Here is a 27365-nt window from a genome sequence, read left to right as displayed (position 1 = left end):
TATGAGGTGGGTTTTGTCAAAGGCTGAGGTGAACTCAGCCGATCCAGAGTCCGGCGAAGGTCCCACTAACCCCCACCAAATAAAACACACTATTTTAGTGTATTTACTTCGAACACACACACACACACGGTGCTACGACTAGAGTGCTAGCAACCTTATGTCCAAAGAGAGGGAGAGCGAGAGAGAGGTGACGTTCGTTGTGGTCGTGCGGTCGGGTCGGATGATGGCGAGAGCGCTAGCAGCACGGCGGGTGGCTCTCGGCAACAGCGAGACAACGCTTGAGTAACGGTGAGAGCGCTAGCAGCAGCGGAGCAATGGTTGAGCAGCGGTGGGAGCGCTAGCAGCACGGCGGGTGATTCTCGGCAACAGCGGAGCAACGCTTGAGCAACGGTGAGAGCGCTAGGAGCACGGCGGGTGATTCTCGGCAACAGCGGAGCAACGGTTGAGCAGCGGCGGCGGCACAGCGGGTGACTCTCGGCAACAGCGGAGCAACGGTTGAACCGCGGCGGCGGCTCAGCGGGTGACTCTCGGCAACAGCGGAGCAACGGTGGGAGCGCTAGCAGCGCGGCGGGTGATTCTCAACAACTGTTGAGCAACGGTTGGGCAGCGGCGGCGGCACAGCGGGTGGCTCTCGGCAACAGCGGAGCAACGGTTGAGCAACGGTGGGAGCGCTAGGACGGATGATATGCGGCAGCGGGTGACTTCTAACAGCAACTGGCCCTCGGCAACCTGTGGAGCGAAACGACCTAGCAAGACTCACTCCAGGCACTGCCATTCCCCTAGTCGCTCTCTACAAAAGTAGGGGCTGGAACGGGTCGGCAGTGTCGGAGGCTCAACCAGCCGGCGACCAATTAGGATGCCTAAAAGGCGTGCAATCCTGGTCTGCCGGCGGGTTGAGTCGTACTTGGTTTTGGCTTGGCCAATCGGTGACACATTGGCGCGCCCGCAGGCACACCAGCTGATCGACCGATTGGTTACGCCGAGCTTGGCTTGGCTGGCCGGCAAGACATTAGCGCGCAAGCACGCCACCCGCTCATCGACCTGTCAAGTCAGCTACTCACCTAGCAAGACTGACCTGACTGCGCACTTGTTAAGCCTTTTATACCTGTTGCGCTGCATGCTTGTTGAGAATTCGTCGTGTGCCGTCCCGATTTATGCAGTGTGGTGAGCGAAGTGGTTGGTGAGTTATTCGGGCATGCTGCTGGTGTGCTGCTAGCAGTGCTCACTTGGTGTAGTATATATGTACGTCGCTGTATGTATGCCTGTGTTTACATGTACGGTGGAGTATGTATGTACAATGTTGTATGTATGTGCGGTGCAGTATGTATGTACAATATTGTATGTATGTACGATGCTGTATGTTATTGTATCGTAGCGGATATGCTACGTTACAAATCTTTGAAGTTTGGATTTATTTGCAAGGCTTTTGTTTGACAATGAGCTACAATTTTATAAAAAATATAATTAACCCTCTAGTAGGCCAATTTTTTTATGAGTTGAAAAATTCAGGAATGGGTGATTTTAGCACGAGAAATCCAAAAATGATGTCCATTTCGATCTGTGACAATATCTTTTTCCTACAGCTGAGAAAAACCAAGACCGTCTGGAGACGGGCTCCCCGATATACTTTGAGGTATTTTCAGATTTCTCTTACACAATGTTGACCCACGCACCGGCAATCCCGTATGCAGACGGTCAAAAATGCAAACTGGGTTTTTATATGTCGGTAAGCCGGTCTGTAGACGGTCTGTGTTCGAAAGCAATTTTCTCCAGTTCGAATGGGGACATAATTATAAAACTTATATTAAAATACGGTGCCTTTAACAACGAAATCCACCGAATTTTTTTATATCAAAAAATTTTTGAAAAGAAAAAATTTCTTTAATTACGAAATTACTAAATTGCAAGAATAAAATTAATTTTAACCGTGTTTACAAAATCTGCAGTTCAACTGCCGATTAAAATAAAACGGATTGACATAACGGATTAAAATTTACACCGACGTAAAGGTACGATTTTTGTCTAAAGATCGTGCCTTACGAATATAGAAAATAATTATTATAGGTGCACTAAAAAGGTGTTTAGTTAACGACCATCTGGAGGCGGTTCAGCCTACTAGAGGATTAAAATTATTTAAAAAAATAAAATAAATACCGGGTGACCGTGTAATTTTGTCAAAGATGAAGACAATGATGATAAAACATTAATACACTATATACGTCAGTTCATATTAATGAACATAAAATGAGATCACTATCGATAAAATGGAAATCCTGAAAGGAAATTTTTAATTTCAACGCATGGAATTTACATACACTTTTTTATTTTCAACCCCCGAATCGCCCAATTACTTCTATTTCTACAGGATCGCCATTAGGTAAATTGCATTTCCAAAGATTTTTTCAAAATAAATAGCGATGAGGGATATTTCATCCGCCGGTGATAAGAAATCGCAATCACCATACCGCACATCACTAATATTACTGTTCACAATCTCGTTTACATTCAAAATTACAATTCATAATTTCGTTTTGTAGCAAATATGAAATATAGGTATATCCATTTACTTGAATGTAAACGGATTAAGAATCAAAGTGCTAGAAAAGATTTGAGCGTTTGGTACAAAAAGTATTTTTGATGTTGAAATTGTACTTAAAATCGGCAAATTGTACTTTTTAAAATTAATTGTACTGAAAAAAGTACAATGGTACTTAAAATATCAACACTGTTTCACTGGCGTGACAAAGTACTTGCTGCAGCGATGCCAGATTTGAGCGTACCCAATTTTTTACCGATAATAACTCATGTGAGGGATTTGGATATGGGGCATTTTACAAGCCTATAGGGAAGTATACATATCTGTGTTCGTGTAGAATAGTATCTTATGTCGGAAGACTGGCTTTAGTATAATGAACCATTCGCAGCATAGGATTGTGAAAGACTCACTGGCACCGAGTCGTTGAAGAACTATTGGAAAATAAACGTAAAGGAGGCAGTTGCGATGCTAGCAAGTCAATATTCGTATAAAGTCTCATAAAAAAATTCCTTGTGGTTTAAAGAATATGGGAAATGGTAAATTTTACTAAAGCCAGCCCCCCGACATAAGCTACTATTTCATACGAACACAAATATATTCGTCTACAAATAATGTTGATTATTTTAATTAAGTCCTAAGATAAGTTTATAAATCTTATCAGTGTTCTTTGTAAGAACCAAAAATCAATCCCCTCGCCAATTAGAACTTTTGCTTTAAAAGAAAAATATACATAGCGCATTTACCAATACTTGGTCTGGCATCACTGTTTGAGCATTGATGTGCTCAGCTCACTGTTGCCAAGGAAGTGCATTTTGCACTAAATTTAGTGCTTTTGGCAAACCAAAAAGCCAAAATAATTGGAATTCAATGCTTGGTGCGTTATTTAGTGATGCTTTTTTAATTTAAGCACACTGAATGCATAGGTACATATCGAGCCCTAATAACGTAAGCCACATGTTTTTCAAAATTTTCTTTTTGATGCAGAAATGCATCTAGATGCTCTAGGAATATTTCTGCATCAAAAAGAAAATTTTGAAAAAAGTGTCGCTTACGTTATTTTGGCGGTTAGGGCTCGATATGTATTTATGTATACACTATACACTAATGTTCTACATTAAGATGGAATTCATTTACTGAATAAAATGTGAGGAATAGGTAAATTAAATATGTTTTCCGTTGTTATAAATGTATTGAAATTAATTTATTAATAAAAACGTGAGGAAATGGATATGTATACACTTTACTGAATCAAAAAAATTATTAAACATGATAATAAAAACTTGGCGCTTTTGTTTTGGAAAAATTGGCTTTTTCTGGTGGCCTGGTGCCACACTGGCTCAGTTGTCGCAAAAGTACACATTCATACACACATTTGTACTTGAAAATAAGTGTGTAATTGTTAATATGTATACGGTATCGGTCATATCTATGAAACTTTGTAGAAAACTGCAAAAAACTTCAACAAATTTGCACCTAAATTTCAAACTCTTTTCTCAGAAGTGTTAGACTTTTTTTTGAGTATACTGTTTTATAGCCCATTCAATTTTGGTCCAATAATGTGCAAGTTTCAAGTGGCTACCGTTACCGTTGATTTTTTAGAATTTTGTGTGTCGCATTTGTTTCCATATAACGAATAAACAATTTATTTGTATGTATATGGAAGAAAATAGCATCACCTTCGGCAAAGAAAAAGTCTAAAAAATCAACGGTAATTTTTAGCCACTTGAAACTTGCACATTATAAAACTAAAATTTAACGGGCTAACGGAGAATTATTTTTTTCAATTGTTTGCAGTTAATAAACTATTTTTCCGAGAAAATCAGTTAAGGTATCAAAAAGGAGCGTAATTATTACCTCGGCTTTCCATGAGTGTGAGATAGATTACAATAAAAAAATTTTGCATTTGTCCGCCAGCAATTCACGTTAACGTTTGGTTTTGTGGTCGACAGAAGGCGTATCCTCCATTGCCGTCTTAAATAACCCGAGGAAAGCGTTATACCGGGAAGTCCCTGCGGCTCGATAGTGAATCGTCCTTGAATCTGTATAGTATAGTTGGTGGCAATTTCTAAACTGGTGAGTATCATTGGTCCACATTCGGTTTAGTCACAGTAAAGCAAGGGCCGCAGTGGTGCTGATGGTTGAATTAACAGGAATATTTGACTTTGATCCCTGGTGCCTCGGAATCGACGATTTTTAGCAATAACTTGGCTCCAGGGCCACTAAAAATTATTATTAAAATCGTTTCGGTCGTTTAGGAGGAGTTAAGCCAACAGAATAAGTCTTTTACATACTGACACTGTTCGGCATATTTTCCCGTACAAAAAAACTCTCACGCATTCGTTATACGGAGAAAATGCGCAACATCATCAGCGAGAACAATTTCTAAAAACCAATGGTAACTTATAGCCATTTAAAACTTGCACTTTATGATACTGAAATTGAGTGAACTACAAAACATTGTGCTCAAAATTTGGTGACATTTGATGCAAAATGAACTATATTTCTATACAAAATTAACAAAAAAATTTATTATGAAAAAGAAAACAGAAACAGTATTCTGGGTGTATATATTTACAGATAGGTAAATGTTTCAATATGTTTGGAAAGCGCCACGTCCCTTTTCCAGTAGCCCCAAAATCTATAGCAATTTCCAGGACACTACTACAAATACTTTCAGATATATACGGTATGAAAAATTCGATATCTATGGGTGATGCCACGCTCCCTTAATATATCGAAAGTCTGCAGTAGGTGTCCAAAATTAAAAAAAAAAAAATCGGTACAGCCGGTCGCGAGATCAGCTCTTATAAAAAGGAGCTTCTCTTTATATAATTAGTGTAGGTAACATAGGACAACAGCGATTTTGGGCGGGAAATGTGGAAGCTGGATTTGATAGGCTTTTTTGTGCTGATAAATAATCCGTAAGTATACAGTTTCCATCAGCTCCAAATTTTGGAAAAAATGTGGTGAAAGTGTCAAAAATAGGATTTTTTGCAATATTTGAGAAGCTCTAGCAATGAAACAAAAGGTGATAGTACCTTCCGCTTAGGTTTAATTAATTACCTATAGTCATTTATTGAACAGCTAACACTGATTTTTACACCATATTTGACGATAAAAAGTAAATGCTAACAAAAATAAAAAAAATCCTATACAAAATCAGAAAGCGAACTACACAGCCTACAAATTATGTATCGCGTGCAGGGAAGTCAACTCGCGGGAAATTCCCCCAATTTGCAGAAAATTTCGGTTTAGGTGGCAATCGGGGATTGGACAGTTTTTTGCGGAGAATTGGGTGTGTTATGTTGATTACTTAAAGTAACCAAATTAAACGAAAATGTTAATTTTTAACCATTTGTCGCTATTTGGAGCGACTTTTTTCAATTTTAATCGCCATATCTCCACAACAAGAGTTTTCCCAGATATAAGCTGTATACTAAAGGAAAGCTAAGGTTTTGGGCTAGACTTGAGGAAACCTAGAATAAAATCGACTGACCAATTTTTGAGAAAATGCCCGAAATCTATATTTTCAGCAGCCCGATTTTTAGTTATCAGGCGATAACGCTATGACATATTTATATTTTATAAACGTAAAAGACAACGTTAGATAACTTCTTTTAAGACCCTTCAACTGATATCCACATAAATGGTATGGAATGAGTAATGCGGCCTCAGTGGTAGTTTGAAAAATTTCCTTTTTCGAATTTCAGGCACCATGAATCGAAACATCCTGGAACAAAACCTTCTTCGTTTTTTTTTTACTTTAATTCCTGAAAGTTTGAAAAAAATTAAATGAAGGTACGTACAGACGCTACATACATACCAAATAATCTCGTAGTGCAGACACGAACCAAAACCAATTTAGCTCTATATCTTTCCGGATCTCAATATATAAGGTATCGATTGAAAGGTATTAGCCTGTAATAATAATAATAATTATACTAGATTGGCGCTTACACATATGTTAGTGTTTGGCCGAGCTTCTCCTCCGAATTGTGGCGTGCGCCTTGAAGTTGTCCCACAAAGCGGAAGGACCTACAGTTTTACTCCGACTCCGAACGGCGATTGTATTTTTATGAGAAGCCGTTTTTCATGGCACAAATACACTCAGAGGTTTGCCATTGCCTGTCGAGGGATGACCGCTGTTAAGAAACAACCGTTTTTCTAAATTTGTTTGCGATGTTGCTTGACCAGGGCTTGAACCCAGGCACAGCGGAGTGGCAGCGCGCACTGCTTACCACTATACCACAGCGGTATTGCCCTATAGAATAGTACTAAATATGTTGCGTGTACCCACATACCCCCTTAAACCGGCAAAAGCAAAAAAAAAAACGTTTTTTGTTTCACTTAGCCTAACTTTTAAGAATCCGGTTAATCGTTTATGAAACTTGAGTACATTTTCTGGACACACTCTGCTAGACCTTTCCAACGATACTTCGAACATGTTAATTGGGCGTCTGGATAAAAACTTCCAAATCTCGTGTATTCATATCGCACACCGTCTTCAAAAGAGTCACGACTCAAAATTTGGCATTTTCGAGATTATGCGCTAAAAATGTACACAGAGCTTTTATTTACCTCTCAGCAAAAGTTCGAGCAAATTTTTGTTATAATTTCGTCGCTCGCGCGCACTGTCGTACGCTGTGATCTGCAGTCATTAAACTGTCACCGAAATTACCGCTTTCAAAGCGTGCGTACATGAGCAGAACCTGGCCAGCGAGCCACAATATTTGTTATTTTAAGGCTAGCGTCACATGTGGTTTGATCGTTGATGGAAAATAATTATTTTCTATTCCGATACAGCTCCGGATTTTGCCACCTACAAAGGAATTATGTTCATCAGTATAATTGCGGAAAGAGCATAATAAAAGTTATTACCTGACGAAATTATCGTTATGTGTGTGCAATCCAAAGCCGCTATAACTGTGTGGAACGTGGCAATCTGAAATACAAAAATCCGTAACTAACTAAAAATCTAAAATTCTCTTTTTGATTGAATATGATGCATTTCGTCGAATTATAAATCCCCACATTATTTTAAGCAATAAAAATTTTTGTCAGTTACGGCTTTTTTGCATTTCAGCGACTATATGAGTTAAGGCCTTTCTATATTAAGTAACGATTTGTTCCTCTGTCAATGCGTGATACGGATAATTAAATATTTTGAATTATTTAAAAATCTAAAAGCTACCAATTTCTCGGGTGTCTGATGTGTTCTCAAGCGAAAGCGTTCAAAAAAATCTTTTTCGTCAAAAATATTAAAATGATTCAGGTGAGTACATATGACTCTTTTTCTCCTCAGTATAGTAATTTATATATTTTTCTGAAACATCTATATAAATATTATTCTAAAACATCTATATATTATTCTAAAACAATGCGTTTATTCCAAGCGATCTACATATCGTACAGAGACAAAATACACATCAGATTAAAGTGCTCAATCCGAAACTTTGCAAAAACTTTTCAGATTTAAGAAAGATTTTAAAATTGTTACATAGCGCAAAGCATTGCTACGTTCACTTCGATAGGCAGCGTCTCAGCGGGACATAAGGAAATGAAAAAATGTTCCATTTATTCGCTTTCGTCCCGGTTTTTTTTTTCAAAGCAAAGCATTGCTCCGTTCGTGTGAATAGGAGCGTTCCTTATCTCCCAGAAATATTCAGAAAAAGTCTGAAGTAGTCAGATTTAGTCCAAAAAGGGTTCCTTAACTCGGAAATGACAGCAAAAATTAGATAGCAACACACAGTGAGAGTGACTCTCATTAGTCCGAAGTAGTCAGATTTAGTCAGAAGAATTTTTTCTGGCAAAATCCTGAAAAGTGTCAAACTCAACTGAATTTAAATTAACGGAAATTAAAGAATACGCAAAAAGTGAGAATAATCTAAAAAGTAAAAAAAGTGAATTCAAATTGGAAGGAGGCAAAAAATAATTGATATAGTAAGTGTTTATTGTGCTTGTGTGAATGTGTTTTGTACACACATTTCCATTCTTATTTGACGTTAGCTTTGTTGTTGCCATTCTTTGGACAAAAAATTTGGGGTTTTGCGTTCCTTTACTTTTCCTGTTATTCTCTTTTAGTGAGCGCATTTCGCTTACGCTCGGGCATTTTGACACTTTTCAGATTTTAGTCCAAAAAGATAAGGAATGAACCTAATGTAGGCAGCGATACAGCGGAAGATCTGCAAAACCAAAATGTTGCTTTTGCCTCTGCACTAGGGATGTTGCGAATGTGCGATTTTAGACATGCGGATGCGGATGTTTAAAAGCTAACATCCGCGGATGCGGATGCGAATGCGGATGTCGAGTAGTTTTAAGAAATAATTTAGGGAACTAAATTAGGTTATTTAAGTAAATAAAAAAAGGAAATTTTGATAATTTTTAATAATGTTTTTTTTAGTACTTGAATTTGAAAATTGGAACGTTGTATTTAATAAAAAGTAATGTTGCTGCCTTTTCGGGTTACCTGTTTCTTAAAGGGTCGTAAATCAAACCTGCGCCACTAAAGCTGCCTTTACATGAGGCGATATTTTGACACACGATAATCGCATGCAAAAGTTGACTTGCTGCCTACTTTGAGGCAGACAATTTTTGAATCACCATTTACACGAGCGATTTTTCCAGAGCAATGTTGAATCGCCTCATGTAAATCCAGCATAAATAACTTCTCGCTCGAGGCGACAAACTTGAAAAATTTGAAGCTTGACAAAATTGTAAATTCATTTCGATTGACGCTGCACCAGTTGATGAGAGGACTTTCAGCTAAATTTATTTTTTTATTGCGGTGCAATAATTCCTTTTTAAGAATTCCGTCGGGACTGAAAATGTCGGATGTAAACTCCTGACTTTTATTTTCACAATCTAACATCATGGCAATGTGTTTAAGCTCCGTTGTTTTCCAAAAAATTCTTCATTCTCATTCTTTTGGTTGTTTCAGAATTTGGAGAACCTGTAACGTCATCAGCTTTTGTCGATTTTAGTTTTTGTAATTCATTTTTAATCCTTTCTTCTGTGACTGGTTTGAAAATGTGTGCTTATAGCCAGGGCCGTCGAGAGAAAACTCGGGCCTCGAACTGAAAAAGCAAAGGATCCTTACATAAATTGTATTAATTCAAAAGCATGCTATCATTTTCTTTAATGTTTAGAGCCAGAAACAAGCAGCACGAATCGGAATATATTTCTAATAAAAACCTATAACGAAGGAGTAGTTACATTATAAAAAAATAATAAAGAGCTATGGTTCTGATATTTCAGGTCCCTTAAAAGGCCGGGCCCGGGTGGATTTAAGCCTTAACCCCCTCTCTAGACGGGCCTGCTTATAGCGAGGTTCTAAATACGTAAGTGGATATGGCAAATAAAAAGTTATTTTCTAGGAATGAAAAAGCCAAAATATACTAAAATTTTTGATTGCATAAAACAATGTGGGGACTTATGATTCGATGAAATGCATCATAATCAATCAAAAAGTGAATTTTGGATTTTTAGTTAGTTGCGGATTTTTGTATTTCAGCGACGATGTAAGTTATAACGATATATTGCATGCCAAGTCCCAATAGATATTCAGGATTGTTCTAGAAATAGATTTCTGTCGGAATCGGATTTAAATCCGATCCAATTCCTTATCGTATCGAGCGGTACACATGGCATGACCTTTCTGTAGCGACTACCAGTTGCAAAAATGGCGATTACCAATCGCTAGCTAATTGTCTAACGCCCTGTAATGGACAAAATGGTCGTCTCCTGCCACCAGCATAACTACAGGAAAGTGAATAATGCTGTATACATACACATATGTACATGTATGAGTTGCATTGTTTTAACCACATGTACCTATCATAACTTAGTTATCTTACTTCTTACTAATATTATAAATGTGAAAGTTTGTATGCTTGGATGTTTGGGAAATCATCACGCGGAAACGACTGAACGCATTTGCATGTACGCATGATAGCTTAAGGGTCAGATTGGTTAATAGGCTATTTTTTTAAGAGTTGCCACCTGTTAAAAAAGTTATCTTTATATATTATGCGGGAACGACTGAATGGATTTGCACGACAATTTGCACACAGATAGCTTATGACCTCTTTTGGAAAATAGGCTACTTTTCTTAAGAGTTGCCACCTGTTAAAAAAGTTTCATTAAACTAATACGCGGAAACGACTGAATGGATTTGCATGGAATTTCGCAGGCAGATAGCTAAGACCTACAGTGGAAAATAGGCTAATCTTTGGAAGAGTTGCCACCTGCTAAAAAAGTTTAATTTATTTAATATGCGGGAACGACTGAACGGATTTGCATGAAATTTTGCACACAGATAGCTTATGACCTAGGTTGGAAAGTAGACTACTTTTTTAAGAATTGACACCTGTTTGAAAATGAAATTTTGCTCAAAGATGGTTTATGACCTGGATTGAAAAAAAGGCTACTTCCTTAACCGGTTTTCCGATCAGAACAAAATTTAGTACACTTACTACGGATTTCGGAAGGATGGTCTTAAATTGAAAGTAACTCAAGGCTCCTCCCATACAAATTGGAATTTTCATATTACATACATATCTCTGGAAGTATTTGTGGGAGAGAACTGGAACTTCGTATAGTGATCTGACTAAACAGTTAATCGTAACCGCTATTAAAAAATTAATTTTTAATCATTAACTCTTAATTTGATCAAGTAGGTTTGGTGATTAATTAAGTTATGCTGGAATTTCCCTGTGCACACAAAGCAAGTTAATCTGGTATGGCTAAGTCGGGTTTGCTCATCAATCTAAGCAATTCGGTGTGCATTTTCATTAAGATATATACCAACAAACGTTTTACAAACTAGGTTTGTAAAAGTTTGCAGTTTATGTATTACTAATAACAATAATTATATTATGTGCTTTTTATAAGCATAAAACACAAACTAATTACTATAACTGGTGTTTGATTTCAAACTCGGACAAACTAGACAAATTAATCAGATTTTATATTTAATTGGATTAACGATTAATGTTTTAAATTAATTAAACAGAATCGCAGCCAGCGATTAACGATTAAAAAACTGTTATCATTAATCGTACAGTAGATTACGACTAATTAATTCTAATCGTCAAACGTGATTAACATTTTAATCGCTAATTTTTAGTTGGTCAACACTGCGTGAAATGGAGAAAAATGGACGTTTTTGGAAAAGAGGCGTAGCACATCCCATACTGACTGAAAGTTTCATATTGCATATCTCTTCAAATGTTTGGGGTAAAGCACTAAAATTTGGTATGGAAATACATATGTATGTATGTATGTATGTGAAACTAATACCATACTCATGGAGAAAAATGAGAGTTATTGGAAAAGGTGGTGTGGCAACTCCCATACAAACTGGTTTTTCTATGCTGCATATCTCTGGAGGTGTTTATTGCAGAGGACTGGAACTTGGCACCGAGATGTGTATACAAAATTAATTCCATACTCATGGAGAAAAATTTGCGTTATTCACAAAGGGGACATGGTTCCTCTCGTACAAATTTACTGTATTAAACTGTTCATCTCTAGAGGTGTTCATGGTAGAGTACTGGGACTTGGTACTGGGGTATGTAAAATCAATTCTAAATCAAAAAATCAATCTAAATTCATGGCACTTCCAGTACAAATTTACTTTTTCTTGCCACATATCCCTGGAAGTTTTTGTGGAAGAATACTGGAACTTGGTATGGAGTTGTGTATACAAAATGTGCCAATTGCTCATGGAAAAAATGTTAGTTATTAAAAAAGGAGGCATGTCGCCTCCCATACATACTAAAGACTTCTTAATACATATCTCTGGAAGGATAGAAAATCTCTCGAAGTATTTTAAATTTGTTATGGAGATTTATTTTATAAGTGCCGTACTGACAGAATAAATTTCATTAAATTGAAAAGGGAGAGCCGGGTTCGGCCTTATAATCTAAAGCTCTCTTGAGGCATTTGCTACAGTAATGAGAAGTGGTATTTTATCAAGGCCATGTTACTAAATTTTAGTTGGAAATATTAGAACCCGCCGTGGCACCTCCAAGAAGGTTACACGTTCACGCGTCGTATACCTGGAACCATTTTAAAGTAAACTTAGAGGGATTGATATCTTTCGTATGTCTAGCGCGCAGACGAGATTTTATAATTTCATAGTTTTAAACGGCCTAAATACCTTAACTCGCTTAAAAAATAACGAGCTATAACGAAATGGGCACAGAAATAAAATGTAACATCATTAAATTATTTTTCATATTTGTATAAAAGCGTGGGGTGAAACCCGCAAGTCTGAATATTTTTTTATTCATATTTTTTACATAAGTACATATTTAAACTTATGAATCAAAAGTTAATAATGCTCCATGCATATATAAACTACTGGAAAAAATAGGAGACACATTCTGACCATTTTTGGCTATTTTTATTTTGTCCATTTAATGTTTATTAATTTCTAATAAAAGTGTGGCTCGTTATATAACAAACGGAATGTAAAATGACGCTGTTGTGCATTTTCTTCCCCATAAAATAAATTTCGAGCATACTTTATGCGGAAGAAAATACAAAAACGGCATAAAAAAAAATTCAATCAAGGCAAATTACTTGCCACTTAAACATATTATCGTGCTAAATTTTACATGCTGTTTGTTATATAACGAGCCAGACTTTTATCTTTAGTCAGTATCGCATCGACGACTATCGTTTCAAAGTTGCGTGAATCATGCACTGGTCAGAATGTCTCTCCTATTTTTTCCCAGTAGTTTATATATGTATGAGCTACATTGTTTTGACTACATGTACCTACCAGGGCTGCAACCGCGGAGCTTGCGCATTGATTTTAACATTCGCATTCGTAATAATCAATGCGGATCTTTTGCGAATGCGAATATTGAAGGAACCGAAAATAACAGTTTTTTACCAGTTGAACTTGGCCAAATATTTTTTATTCCCAATTAAAAGTCTTTTCCGGATAATAAACAAACCGCTTATACAAATTAAAGAAGTTTGGTACCAAATGAAGGAAATGTCTAAACGAGCAAAGCAACCCATCGAAAAATATTTCAATAAAAAATGTTAATTAATTACTATAGAACAAACCTTGGGTCTGGTATATGAATTTCTTTAGTATTAAATGATAAAAAAATACAAATAGAGCTCAAAAGCTTTTTCAGTCGCAGAAGAAAGGATTAAAAATGAACTGCAAAATCTAAAATCGAAAAACACGGTTGACGTTACAGGTTCTCCAAATTCAGAAACAACCAAAAGAATGAGAATGAAGAATTCTTTGGAAAACAGCGGTGTTTAAACAACGATCTTGCCATGATACAAGATTGTGAAGATAGAAGTCAGGAGGATACATCCGACATTTGCAGCCCGATGGAATTCTCAGTAAAGAATTATTGCACCGCAATAAAAAAATAAATAAATATAACTGAAAGACCTCTCAACTGGTTAAGCGTCAATTGAAAAGAATTTACAATTTTATCAAGTTTCAAGTTTTTCAAGTTTGTCGCCTCGAGCGAGTAGTTATTTAGTGCCGCAGGTTTGATTTACGACCCTTTAAAAACTTTTTATTGAATACAGTGTTCCAATTTTTTAATTCAAAGACTAAAAAAAAATTATTAAAAATGTCTAACATTTCCATTTTTATTTAACTAAATTACCTAATTTACTCACCTAAATTATTTCTTAACAAGTAAAAAAGTCTTAGTTCGGGCGGAGCCGAACATTAAATACCCGGCGCAAGTATTCAATATACATCCCTATTCTGCAACTCTTTCGTATTCGGATTTTGCTACGAATCCGAAACGTAGAAATAGTATGCTGCAATCCGAATCGTATTTTCGAATTTTCGAAATTCTTTTCTTTTTTTTGCGTAATTTTGTACGAAAACAATTCTGTGTCGGAGACGAAATAAAAGATGTAAATCGATGTGTGTTTGCAAGAAATATTGGTGGTGTTCATTTAAAGAGATAAATTTGCCTTTCGCATATACGTATATTTTTATCCACTGCTTTATATAAGCAAGCAAAAAATAATATTTGTTGCCTCTTATCGAGAAACTTGGGTCCGGTTCATGGCAAAGTGTTGCTTCTTTGCAAATTTACTTGGAAAAAGTGTTGCTTTGCTGTGAAATAGAAGTATAAGCTTTTGTGCAATATGTTTATTTGTATATGTATATGAAGCACATTTAACTGAAGAAAACATAAACTGCTCTTAAATTGGATGTTTACATAAATCTCATAGTAGTTTTATTTTAATTTTGAGTCTTTTCGCAGTTTTTATATGGCTAAATAACACAAAGATTGCGTAATTCACGAAGATATATTAACATTTCGTTCAATATTTCGTTTAAAATGCTGAATTTCCTGCAAATACATAAGAATTTACAAAAGGAATTTCACTACTATTTGCCTACTTTGGGTACTTTTCTACTACCATTTTCGCAGCAATGGATTTCATTCCTCCCCTTTCCCCATCCTTCGTAAATGCAACTTTTTGTAAGGGAGTGTCAAACCGCGGCTGTCAATAATTATCTAACCTTGTATTATTGAATCATGGGCATAGGTCCGGTTTAGTTAATGTACAACGATTTTCCGTTGTTGTGTCCAAACGCATAACCCGAATCCAAAAGTTTAACATACACGTGTAATCAAAGGATTCACATTTTATTTAAGATAAATGTTTCATATTTCCTACCACTAGCTTATTAATAAACTCGGTTTGCACTATGCACTTTTTTGCAAATTTCGACGTGGGTTCTGCGCAAAAATACTGTGGATGGCGTAGCCGGAGTGATATGCTCAAGAAATGTTGTATAATTTGACATGCGGAAGCCCCTCTTCCCCGCAAAACAGAAAGGAGAATTCTACTTAGTAAGGGTTATAATCCCTAAGCGCGGCGGAAGGCAGAAGCAAGCGCAACAGGTGGTGGACCTAACAAAGTGCATGTTTTCAATGGCTTGGATGAAGCTGTTATTGCATTAACTGGATTGAGAACCAGAGCTTCAGGCATAGGAGGAGTTCTGGCTTGTGGTTCAACAATTCAACCAGAAGCTGACATAATGCGCCAATGGTTACTATGCCCGACAGCTCCGCATACCTTTGTGAATCCATTGCCATAGCGCCCGCTTACTCTGCTGCTTTAATTGCAAATACATCAGAATCCATTATTTTCCTCGAAATATGTAAAACTAACCAATTTTACGATAAACAAGCACATGATGAGTCTTTTTTAATTCCTTTCCACTATGTTTTCCTTCATTCAGCTATCTTCGAAAAACAACTGATGTGAAACAACACATGTTTCCGCAAGGGTTGCAGCCTGTGGATTTTTCGATTTTCGTAGCGTAGCTACGAATTACGATTTACGAAAATTCGGGTTCTAGAATAAGGTGGATAGTTTTTTCACCTTTCCGTAAACTACCGCTACATGGTAAGCAGTGGTGGTTTTACGTCTATTTCAAACATCTTCGATGAGATAAACCTATTTAGATATATGTGGGTGGCACCATGTCCATTTTCCAAAATTCCATAATAATGTTACTTGTTTTCAAGGGATTGTTGTCAGTATCAATTTTGGGTAAAATTAGCTTCCTTAAATTTCGATATAAATAAGGTTTTTTCTTAACAGCGGTCGTACACCAGCAGGCAGTGGCAAACCCCCGAGTGTATTTCTGCAATGAAAAGCAACTTCTCATAAAAAAAATACAATCGCCGTTCGGAGTCGGCGTAAAACTGTAGGTCCCTCCGCTTTGTGTGACCACATCAAGGAGCACGCTGCAAATCGGAGGAGAAGCTCGGCCAAACACTAACATATGTGTAAGCGCCAATCTATTATTGTTATTAAATTTCGAAATATCAAAGTTTGAAACATAAAAGTGGGGGTAATTTTAGTCAGATTTCCTTGCCTTTATGTGGCAACCACTATAATCATACCGAGTTTGGTACACATTGATCGAGCGGTTACCGAGATACACATATGTGTTTATAAGTGGCCGGGGTCACGCCCATTTTCCAGCCTTTTATTTTAAACCTATTTTTTGCTAAAGAGTTATTGCAAAAATCAGTTTTGAATAAATTAGCTTCAGTTTTTACTGCTTTATAGAAGCTTTCGTATTATATGGGATGTGAGCGTGGTTATTATCCGATTTTTTTAATTCTAAGCCGTTTGGTATGTTTTGTGAAGGCCAACAACTGTGCCAAGTTTGGGAGAAATTGGTGGAGCGGTTCCCAAGATATACACATGTAATCATAAGTGGGTGTGGCTATGCCCATTTTCCAAAAATTTATGATATTCTTATCTTTCGTCTAAAAATGATTGTAAATAGTAATTTTGAGTCAATAAGCTTCAGTAGTTACTAAAATATCGCAGTTTTCGTATTTATCAAAACTACCTTTATATGGGAGGTGGACGTGGTTATCTTCCGGTTTTGCCCATTTTCAATACCATCCGTCCAACGCTCAAAAGAAGTACACATACCAAGTTTCGTTAAGGTATCTCAATTTGTACTCGAATTATCGTGTGCACAGACGGACGGACAGACTAAATCGATTTCTCATTTATGTATTGGTCTATATCTATCTCGATTCGTTTTGCCTGTTACAAACAAGCGTTATGTGAACAAATTTATAATACACTTGTGCACAAATGCGCTCGGGTATAAAAATACTTGACATGCGCATCCGCATCCGCGGATATTAGCGTCTAAAATTCCACATTCGCAACATCCCTGGTACTTAGTCATAAACCTATAATTTCCAAAGTCTGAATATGTATTTGTTTATGTTTGCATTCAAATATATACATACATATATTTACTTAAACTCGTACACTTGTGAATTCAATTTACTTGTTTTTCCCAAATAAAAATACAAAATAGAAAATCATCTTTAAAGTTTTCCGTTTGCTATCCTAGTTGATATGAATATACATTTCATCGTAATGCTATACCAATATTTAACACTAGTCGACAAAAAATTCGACTTATGTCATTTGACCATCATTCCTTATGTAAAATTTTCTGCCTTGAAATACATACGTTTTGAAATGTATAACCTAATTTCGGTTTTGAGAGATCTGAAAAGTGCACTAGCCGATCTTAAATGTGTTTTTATATAAGCGAAGCTTATTAAATTTTCCATAATCTATGCCCACAATATTTTTCAACCTAATTATTGGTTTAGAAGTTATTCATTGATTTATCGACCTTTTTCCATAATTTTCAACAAAGTTTAAAAAAATAAAAACTTTCGGTACAAACATCAACATGAAATAGTTTTTACTCTCGGTTTCTTTGTTTAAAGCTTATTAAAGGATTAAGCAATGCCTTACATAATTTATTACATAATCATAAATTTGTATTGAAACTTATACAAAAATACATACAAAAGGTTTTCGTACTTTATGATTTGAAATCTTAGCAAAAGTTTATAAACGGGTTTTTTTATTGAAAAGTTTCAATACAAATTTATGATTATGTAATAAATTATGTAAGGCATTGCTTGATCTTTTAATAAGCTTTAAACAAAGAAACCGGGAGTAAAAACTTTTTCTCTGCTATTCTCAAAATAGTATTTTGCTTTCATACGGAGAAGTGTATTTTCGTAGACGTTATTTTGAAAGTTGTATATGGGTGTTTCGATCGGAAGGTGCACCACGACAAAAAAATAAAATAAAAGTCTTATATCTAACGCATTTACGGGCCGATTTGTGTGCTTTTTAAAATATATACTGGCTATGTAAGTAGAATCATGTTTGCGTAAAATGGAAGACCATGGTGGTGGCGCCCAGGTCGAGATATTTCGAAAAACCGTATTTATGGTCCGATTTGGTTCGAATTTGGCGTATGTAGTTGAAACATAATAAATCATAGATTTCCAAAAAATTTACCCTGAATTTGCGCTAAAGTCAAAATATAAAGTATATTCGACATAAAATACATGTTTTATTTGCGTTAAAAATTCATTTAAAAGTAATATTAACAAAAATATAACGATGGAAATTTATGTTTCACACTTGGGGTTGTAAAAGAAAATTTGAAACAAGTTGCATTAATTCAAAAAACTCCTAAAACAACTAGAATTGCTGCAAATCATATTGAAATCAGTTTCATGAAAATAGCCATCCACGATTCACAGAGTTTAGCGATTTTGTAAGAAAAGAAAAAATCAACCTCCATTTTTTGTCACGTAGCGACACTCTCTTTAAATGCTTATATTTCAGGACCAAGCAGTTCGATTGTTTAATTTTTCGGTTAAATATAGAGCTAATTATGTGCTATACAATGGCCCAAAAAAGTTAAAAAAAACAAATGGTATTCTTTTTTTGTATCACATTGAAACGTACGACTGTCACGTATGCGACGTATGGAAATACCCATATAATTTAAAATTACCGAAATTTGGCTATATCTCGAAAACTGTTCTATTATCTTAATATCTGACTTCATACTTGGGCTCAGCGGAAATTTCTAAATATGAAATGATGGTCAAATGCCAGAGCTCAGAACTTTTTTGAAAATTTGTTATCTATTGTACATAATTATGGGTGAGTTCTAGTTGCATGTTGTTTTGTATTGCTGCGAAATGTACACACAATATTATACAATACAAAGCAGCATGCAACTTGGAACTCGCCCTATACATATGCAAATATGTAGATGTTTGAAATAATTTTAATTTATAATACTGTGCTTTGAAAACAAAAGAATTAAAATAAATAAATTTTCTTCAACTTATATTTACAATACATATACTATGTCTCCATTGTGAGATTTAATGAAGATTTAGCCCTCTGACGAGATTTGACGTTAAATTTTTTTAGATTTAAATCTTCAATAATATTGATCAATAAGTACAATTTGTTGGATGTGGCAACCACAAATTCACATGCCATAAGTCAAATGACATTTGTGTTTTCAATAAACAGTTGAGGACATTGAAATATAGTCTATCATAAAAACATTAATTTTCGTATTTTTAGGGATTTTTATATTTTTGTTAGTTTGGGAGGAAAATTAGTAATACATATTTACATAACTTTGGTTGTAATAAATTAAGAAAATATTATTTTAAAAACTAAAAATTTAGAAGAAATGTTTTATAGTAATATCATGCAGAGTCTTCTCCGCTTTCTATAAGTCATTTACGCGCTGCGACAAAATGTTTATAAACTTCGGTAATGGTTCTGCTTCGATAACATTGCACCGAACATCCCCTAGGACTCAGTTCGTATTCATGATATGCCAAAGGCCCACGATTGGATTTTCGGTTCCCTCCTATGAATAAGAGAGTTCTACAAAAATTTGTCTTTCCGCAAATGTGAATATGGTACCATTCTTTACACTTTCCAAACTATATATCATACATACATATTTACCACGAATAAGATGCCAATTATATTCAGAATTCATATAATGAAATTCCGCTTGGTACCTTCCTTTTATCTGTCTGTATATCAATGTCCGCAACTGTATTTATAAAATCATACATAAGCAAACGTCAAATATTTAAAAATGTGAACGTCAAACATATCTCGTTGTGGTAATGGAGACGGTTGTGATTTAGCAACTAGATTTATTAAATCTTAAAGGATACATCTCTCAATGGAGACATAGTAATACATCGCCAAATAGTGATAAATTCGGGCAAATGTTTGCGGCAGAGAGCGAATGAGTCAGTTCATATTCATTCGTATATAACGAATGAAAATAATATACCTTTAAGTTAATTAGAACGCAAACAAAATTAAAAAATCCATTCTTCCGAATGAAAACAAAAAAAGAAAACAATCGTCGCCAGGCAACGAAAACAAATGGTTATAAAATTCGTTCACAGATCGCAAATACAAATGTAATGAATTAATTTTAATCATTTGAAAACGAATTTTTCTGCACCCGGTTTAAAAAGATTTCTAAATTGATGCTTTTTAATGAACCTTATGAATAAAACTATTAGTTATGTATATACACCGCCCGAACAAAGTATTGGCACAGCAAATTTTTCACAATATATGCAAAAGTTTTCATTCTAATATTTTTCCACCAATTTCGTATAAAAATATGTTTCATTCTACAACAAAAAACATAAAAATATAATTCCTAAACTTTGTGCAAAACTCCCGAAAATTCAGCAAATTTTCATGAAAATTTTAAATTTTTTAAGAATTTTTAAATAAAGATTTTTTAGAATTTGTTTGATGCAGATTTGTAGCCCAATGAATTTTATTATAATAAAGTGCAAGACTTAAGTAGCAAGGAATTACCGATATCTCGTCCCTAATTCTTTCGCCTTCTGTTGTGTTGATCCGCAATGTTTCTATATCAGAATATATGTCTCCGTCTGCCTCACTTGCTTGGGTTATGTGTTCGTCTTCAGTATCCACAATTTTATAACGTCTACAAATATTGTGAAGTGCACAGCACACGTTTACTACTTTGACTTTTTTTTCTGGGCTGTAGTGCAAAGTTTCAAGTAGGCAACGGAATCGATTTTTCAACACTCCTATGGTTCGTTCTACAATATTACGAGCCGCTGAATGTGCCAGATTAAATTTGTACTGCTGCGAGTTGAACTGTGGATTTCGATATGGCGTCAGCAAAAATGGTTCAATGCCATATCCACAATCTCTTAAAAACCGATAGGTGCGATCGCCTGTTCGATACTGATTTAGAATGTATTGTCGGCCACTGCTAATGTTCCAAACAAAGGAGTCGTGACTTGCCCAGGATACCGGGAATCAACCGCCCGTATCTGCATATTATGATCACAAACCTTAAATTGAGTGACTTAAAACAAATGGGTTAAATTAGGTATCTCATTATACTTATCATTGTATTCATGCTGAATTATCTTTTCTGTTGTAGTACAAATGTTCGTCAAGATGAGGCTTTATTATTTTAACATGACTGCCGTCAATGCAGTCAGTAATACCTGGAATTTTGTACTTTTCATAAAAATGCTGCATACATTGATGCTTTTCACGTTCATCCATTGCTATTTGTATCCATTCCAGGCAAATTGTTCGCTTAAGAATATTCAAAACATATGCTAGTACTTTCGACGCCGTACTTCTCCCTAAGCTGACGTTGAAATCATTTCCTACTGTCTCTGGTATGAGCCTTCTGCTAAAAAACGTAGCGTTGTTGCAAGCTGAAGCATGGGAGGCAGAGAACTCTGAAGCAAGTGCGGTTATACAACGCCCATAACCATACGAAATGCATCTTTATTTAAACGGAACTGTCTAATGAATCTAAAATAAGATTATTATATACATAAATATGTGCACTTTTACAAAAATTACGCTTGCGATAGAGAATGAGCTTACAATCGTTCCGGCATCTCTCTGATCTCTTTTGCGTTTCGTTTTTTCATCACGGTTTATTCTCATTAACAAATACACGGCCACAGCGTTACTCATTTTTTACCACTTATCTAATATCGATATATTTAAACAGCAAATAATCCCAATTTCCTTTTACTTGCACAAGTAAATACAAATTTTTCATCCAACTTTACTGCACAGCTGGTTCGAACATGGGTTTTGTTTATCTTCGAAAAAGCGAAATCCAATCAGATTCTGCGACACCATTTTAAATCAGAATCCAAACCGATTCTGACAGAAAAACAGTTATTAAATTCGCCTTGAATTGATTCTTATTTGACTTGTGAACTTGGCTGTCAAGTTTTTCTTATTCCATTTTATTTTTATTTCGCTGCGTGGAAATTTTGACATTTTGAATAAATAAATGTTGTTGTTTTCGAGCCCACAGAGGAGTATTAGCATAGTAAAACTGGTCAAAATTATTTGGTGTGTTTTTCTGCTAAGTCAAAGCACCATCGCAAAAATGTAGAAAGAAGGTTTTTTCTTAACAGCGGTTGCCCCTCGGCGGGCAATGGCAAACCTCCGAGTGTATTTCTGCCATGAAAAACGGCTTCCCATAAAAAATACAATCGCCGTTCGGAGTCGGCGTAAAACTGTAGGTCCCTCCACTTTGTGTGACAACATCAAGGCGCACGCCACAAATCGGAGGAAAACTTGGCCAAACACTAACATATGTGTAGGCGCCAATCTATTATTATTATTATTAATAAAAGAAAATACGGAACTTAATGATAATAAGCCGTTTTATGAAAAGGAAATAAGTAAAATTTCACTTATCTAAGAAAAAGTAGAATAAAAACTAGCGATGCATCCAGTTTTTTCAACAGACCTTTGACAAATAATATTCGATAACTACATAATTATTATCTTATTAAAGGTTATCTTTTAACGCGCAAATAGTCGCTTCACTTAATAGCCACATACATAGAAGCACCTATTGAAGGATCTTACTCTTTGACTTTAAAGTACAAAAGAAGGGGGACGTAGGGGACAATTTTAACGTAGCATCTCCACAGGAAAAAAATATTGGCTACAATTTGTCATTTTGTTTGCCAGATATACGTTTTATCAGTGCACTTGGACAATATTCGCATTCGCAAAAGCTCCGCATTGATTATTGCGGTTGCGAAAGCGAATGCGAATGTTAAAATTAATGCGGAAGCTCCGCGGTTGCGAATGGGAATGCGAATATTCGCAACAACCCTGCTCTGTACACACACCCATATATCGTTGCTTAAAGTACAAAACCGCGTATCGTCATTCTGCAAAACCGCGGAACTGACATTTGCTGCCAAAAATGGATTTGCTCATTTGAGTATTGAGTAGGTATGACCTTGCCAAAATACCAAAGTTAAAGTTACCTACAAAAAGCAATGCATAGGGTTTTTAGAACAAAGACATATGCAGATTTTTTAGACCACGGAGCACCCCGATTCTCGGGGATTATTACTAGTTGTAAGTATTTCACTTACTGCCGCGTCACTATAATCACTTTCGTCAGAGGAAATATCAATTTTTTAAGTAAAAATTGAATTAGAAGACCTTGCGTTCAATTGAATTTTTTGCAACCAAAACAAACGAATCAGCAAACAGTTGATAGGTTAAACTAGGTTAAACCCTGCCATATCGGCCGTTTAAACTCAGTTTAAAGTTGACTGAAAAACTGCTTATTGGGTTTAAACTTAGTTTAATCGACAAACAGAGTTAAACTCGCACTGGAAAACTGGCCCTGAAAAGGAAATGCTGCGGGCATTAGTAATACACATACGTGCATACACCTATGATAAGCTGATTATGTCATCAACATTTTGATACATTTTGGCTATTTTTCTTTTGTTTATTTAATGTTTGTTATTTTTCCATAAAAGCTCATTATATAACAAACACCATATAAATTCACATTTCAAACTTTGTGCAAAAATTATAAAAAATCTGCAAAGTTTCAGCTAGTTGCTCCCACAGATAAAACTAAAGCATGAAGAGCTTTGTCGTATCATATGTTTTCAAATATGTAGCTAAGCAGAATATACTGAAGTGCCGCAAGAACTAATGTATTTCTTCTCTACAGGTTTCTCGGGAAAGAGGAGAGCAGTTGGCCGTAGAATATGGCATAAAGTTTATGGAAACTTCTGCAAAAGCCAGTATCAATGTGGAAGAAGCTTTTCTAACATTGGCTAGCGATATAAAATCAAAAATGGAAAAACGATTGGTAACCGTAATTCTGCTTTGAAATTATTACACGTTTGTATATTTCATTTTTGATTTCAGGAAGCCAACAACCCACCAAAGGGAGGTCATCAATTGAAGTTTGCCGAAAATCGAAAAACAGAGACTTGGTTATCGAGATGTAATCTACTTTGACGCGTTCAAATAAATTTGCATACCATAGAAACAAACATAATTCTCAGATGTTTAAAAATTAAGTGGTTTTATAATTAAAAACTGGAAAAAATAAAAAAATAAAAAACATTGACAAAAATAAGGTTAAGGTTAGTCAGATCGTCAGTTACATTCAGAGATCAAAACCTCGAAAAATTGAACAGGGGATCCAATAGGGTGGTGTCCTCTCACCTTCTGTTTAATTTGTATATTTCGAAGTTTCCCCAATCACCAGAGGGAGCTTCGAATTATTTCATACGTCGTTCGATATTGGCGTCCGGCATTGGAATTGATGATCGGCAGCCGGATTCCAACATTCGCCATCGCTAATTTTGATCGCCAAAAGAAAACAAGGCCCGCCTATGAACATGCAACATCAACAGTATATTTTGCTTTGCTGCCTTTATGCTGAAGTGCACATTTAAGATACCTACCACAAAATGCGCATCATCGGCATTATTTTAAACATTTATAAGCAAACTGCTCCGATAAATGCATTCAACATACCTGCACATTAGCGATACCTGCCTTAAAAATTTGCAACTATTATAAATTATCAAAGAAAGTATTACGTTTACCTGCATTGGCTCCACTCTTACCCTAATTTTACAAGCGTTATTAATTTTTCTCATCTCGCAGAACAACGAAAACGGCTTTAATTTTATGTAGTTATATATGTAGATAATTAGATACCATTCGGAAAAAGTTTCGTTTGCAGTAATTTCAACGTGGTAAGTGCTCCTCCATTATTTGCTTTCATAGGGATTCGGATACCTTCCCCATTTAAGTAGTAAAGAAAATTTGCTTAAGTGCTCTTTTCGGTTAAGAGCACAAGCTAAGCAAAATATACTATAGTTACGTGCCCCTCATAGCTGCAATACAATGCCGGCGAACGGCGAACTCACCACAGCGAAATTCGCGCTGTCAAAATTAGAACACCCGCAAGCATATAAAATTGAACACAGCCAAAGCGAAATGCGAAGTTCGCTTGACGGCGTTTCATGGTGACTGATTTATTTCTATCGCCCTGCTGGGCGATGACAGCTGTGCGTGCCAAAGGTGGCCGTATTTGTTTTTTGCTTTCAAAGTTTTAAAAGAAAACAACCTAAACACGACTTTTTTTTGTTGTTTGAAAAATATAGTTGTGGATTAGTTAAATCTGGCTTGAAACAAATTATTTATAATAATCTTTCTTTGTTTTACATTTATATTTGTTATCATTTCCTCATTTCTAAATATGGTTTAGTTTTTTCTAAATATGGTCACCTAAATTATAAAGGCGTTTTCGCTACCGCTCTAATTCTGTTTAAGTAGGCGAAATAGCTGGGCGAACGGTGAACGACAGCATCGCCCAATTTAGCGAAGTTTGCCGTTCGCCGGTATTGTATTTCAAGCATCATACTGCCAGCTTTGACAGTGGCAAAAATATATCGATGGTTTTCTTTGATTCGATGCATCGAAAAGTACATCGATATTTTTCGATGCACCGATTTGCATAGGATTTTTCAGATAATGTTTCACACCAAAATATTGTCGCATACTGGCCACAACAAAATATTCTTTTGTTCCCCCCTTCATTATATTTTCCTATTTCCTTTCACTCCAACCGATAGGAGTGGAGTCTACCGACACTCAAGTGTACATATGTATGTACATACCTAAATAAATAGTAGAATGAGCTCAAGTTGAGCGAAATAGCTGTTTGTCGGTGGAGCGCTACTGCAAAGGGGAAAAGTCTCCATTAGGGCACTCCACCCCAAAACGGTGCCGACCGACAGTAAGAATTTAGGAATGAGAGATGACGCGAAAGACCGTAATAGGGGTGTCGCCGTTGTTCTCACCTATTGCGGCAGTTCTGTTGTCCGCCGTATTATGGTAATGGCAAGTCCATGGTGGTGTTTGTGTGCGCCGTGGTGGCGACCGCTAAAGCGCCCAATTCGCTTCTAGAATGATCGGGCCGGCGCCAATTGATCGGGAATCAACAACACCGGCGCTGACACTCCATCGGTTTGTGTACCGGTGCGTAGGTTGCGGCCTGGCTCGCAACTGCGTGCCGGGGCAGATCTGAACGAGCATCGAGTCAGACAACACCCGTATTGCGAGCGTAGCATAATTTATTTATTTTTAATTGGCAGCGGATTCTTTTGGTAAAAGCATTTTTTTAAGTGTCAGGCGAGGCACTATTGTAGCAAGATCCTGGGAGAGCAGCGTCAGTCGAGACGTGTTATCGTCGACACCGGATTTGGGAACCAAGAAGAACCCCCGCAGTTGGACCGCCCACCGACCGCCGATAAGTATAATTTTTGTGCGTCGTTGCTGTCGGTATGCTTCTCCTATTGTGTTTCCTTCTCCCATCCTTTGTAGCATTCCGCACCCAGAGCCCAGTCACTTGGCGGGCTAAAAAGACCCTCGGCAGCTTGGGTGGTATTACGAGTGGGTTCGTAACCTTTTGGTTGGGCCTCTCCTAGGGTGCGCCCCAAAAACAAGGTTTTGTCTAATCTTCTACTTGTGTAATTAATATTTTTGCACTTTGTGTAATTCGACCCACCCTAGTGTCAGTGTTACATATTGGTATTTCCATACGTCGCATACTTGACAGTCGTATGTTTCAACGTCCGTCACGCTAGCTGACCCACTTCTCCAAAAAAATGATAAAAATTACTCAGGAATTAGGTGCAATTTAGGGCCTCCAAAATTAATTTAAGTGCTCACTCGGTTTCCGAGAAAATTGCAAAAATATATGGGTCAGCCAGCGTGACGTCACGCTAGCTGACCCACCCACTAATTTTCGTCAAACACTGGTAAATATTATTCAGGAATTAGGTGCAATTTAGGTGCAGCTTAAGCCCACCAAAATTAATTTCGGTGCACACTCGGTTTCCGAGAAATTCGCAAAAATGTGTTTTGGGTCAGCCAGCGTGACGTCTCGCTATCTGACCCACCCACTAATTTTCGTTGAACACTGGTAAATATTATTCAGGAATTAGGTGCAGTTTAGAGCCACCAAAATTAATTTCCGTGCACACTCGGTTTCCGAGAAATTCGCAAAAATGTGTTTTGGGTCAGCCAGCGTGACGTCTCGCTA

At 36.3% G+C, this 27365-nt stretch overlaps 1 protein-coding gene across 2 annotated transcripts in view; it reads left to right on the top strand.

Moving 5' to 3' along the window:
• Nucleotides 1-24351, top strand: part of LOC118749162 (ras-related protein Rab-8A) — a 321618-nt gene extending 297267 nt beyond the window's left edge. For both annotated transcript variants that reach the window (XM_036483932.1, XM_036483930.1), the window contains exons 4-5: nt 23970-24110; nt 24170-24351. In XM_036483932.1, the coding sequence (XP_036339825.1) occupies nt 23970-24110; nt 24170-24262 (234 nt within the window). In that variant the 3' untranslated portion in view covers nt 24263-24351. The remainder of the gene's footprint in view (nt 1-23969; nt 24111-24169) is intronic.
• The last annotated feature ends 3014 nt before the right edge of the window (nt 24352-27365 follow it).

The sequence above is a fragment of the Rhagoletis pomonella genome, unplaced genomic scaffold, assembly GCF_013731165.1.
Source record: "Rhagoletis pomonella isolate Grant_MI unplaced genomic scaffold, Rhpom_1.0 Rhpom_scaffold_00014, whole genome shotgun sequence".
NCBI lineage: Eukaryota > Metazoa > Arthropoda > Insecta > Diptera > Tephritidae > Rhagoletis > Rhagoletis pomonella.
The sequence above is the reverse complement of the archived record's forward strand: the minus strand, read 5'-3'. Positions and strand labels throughout refer to the sequence as shown.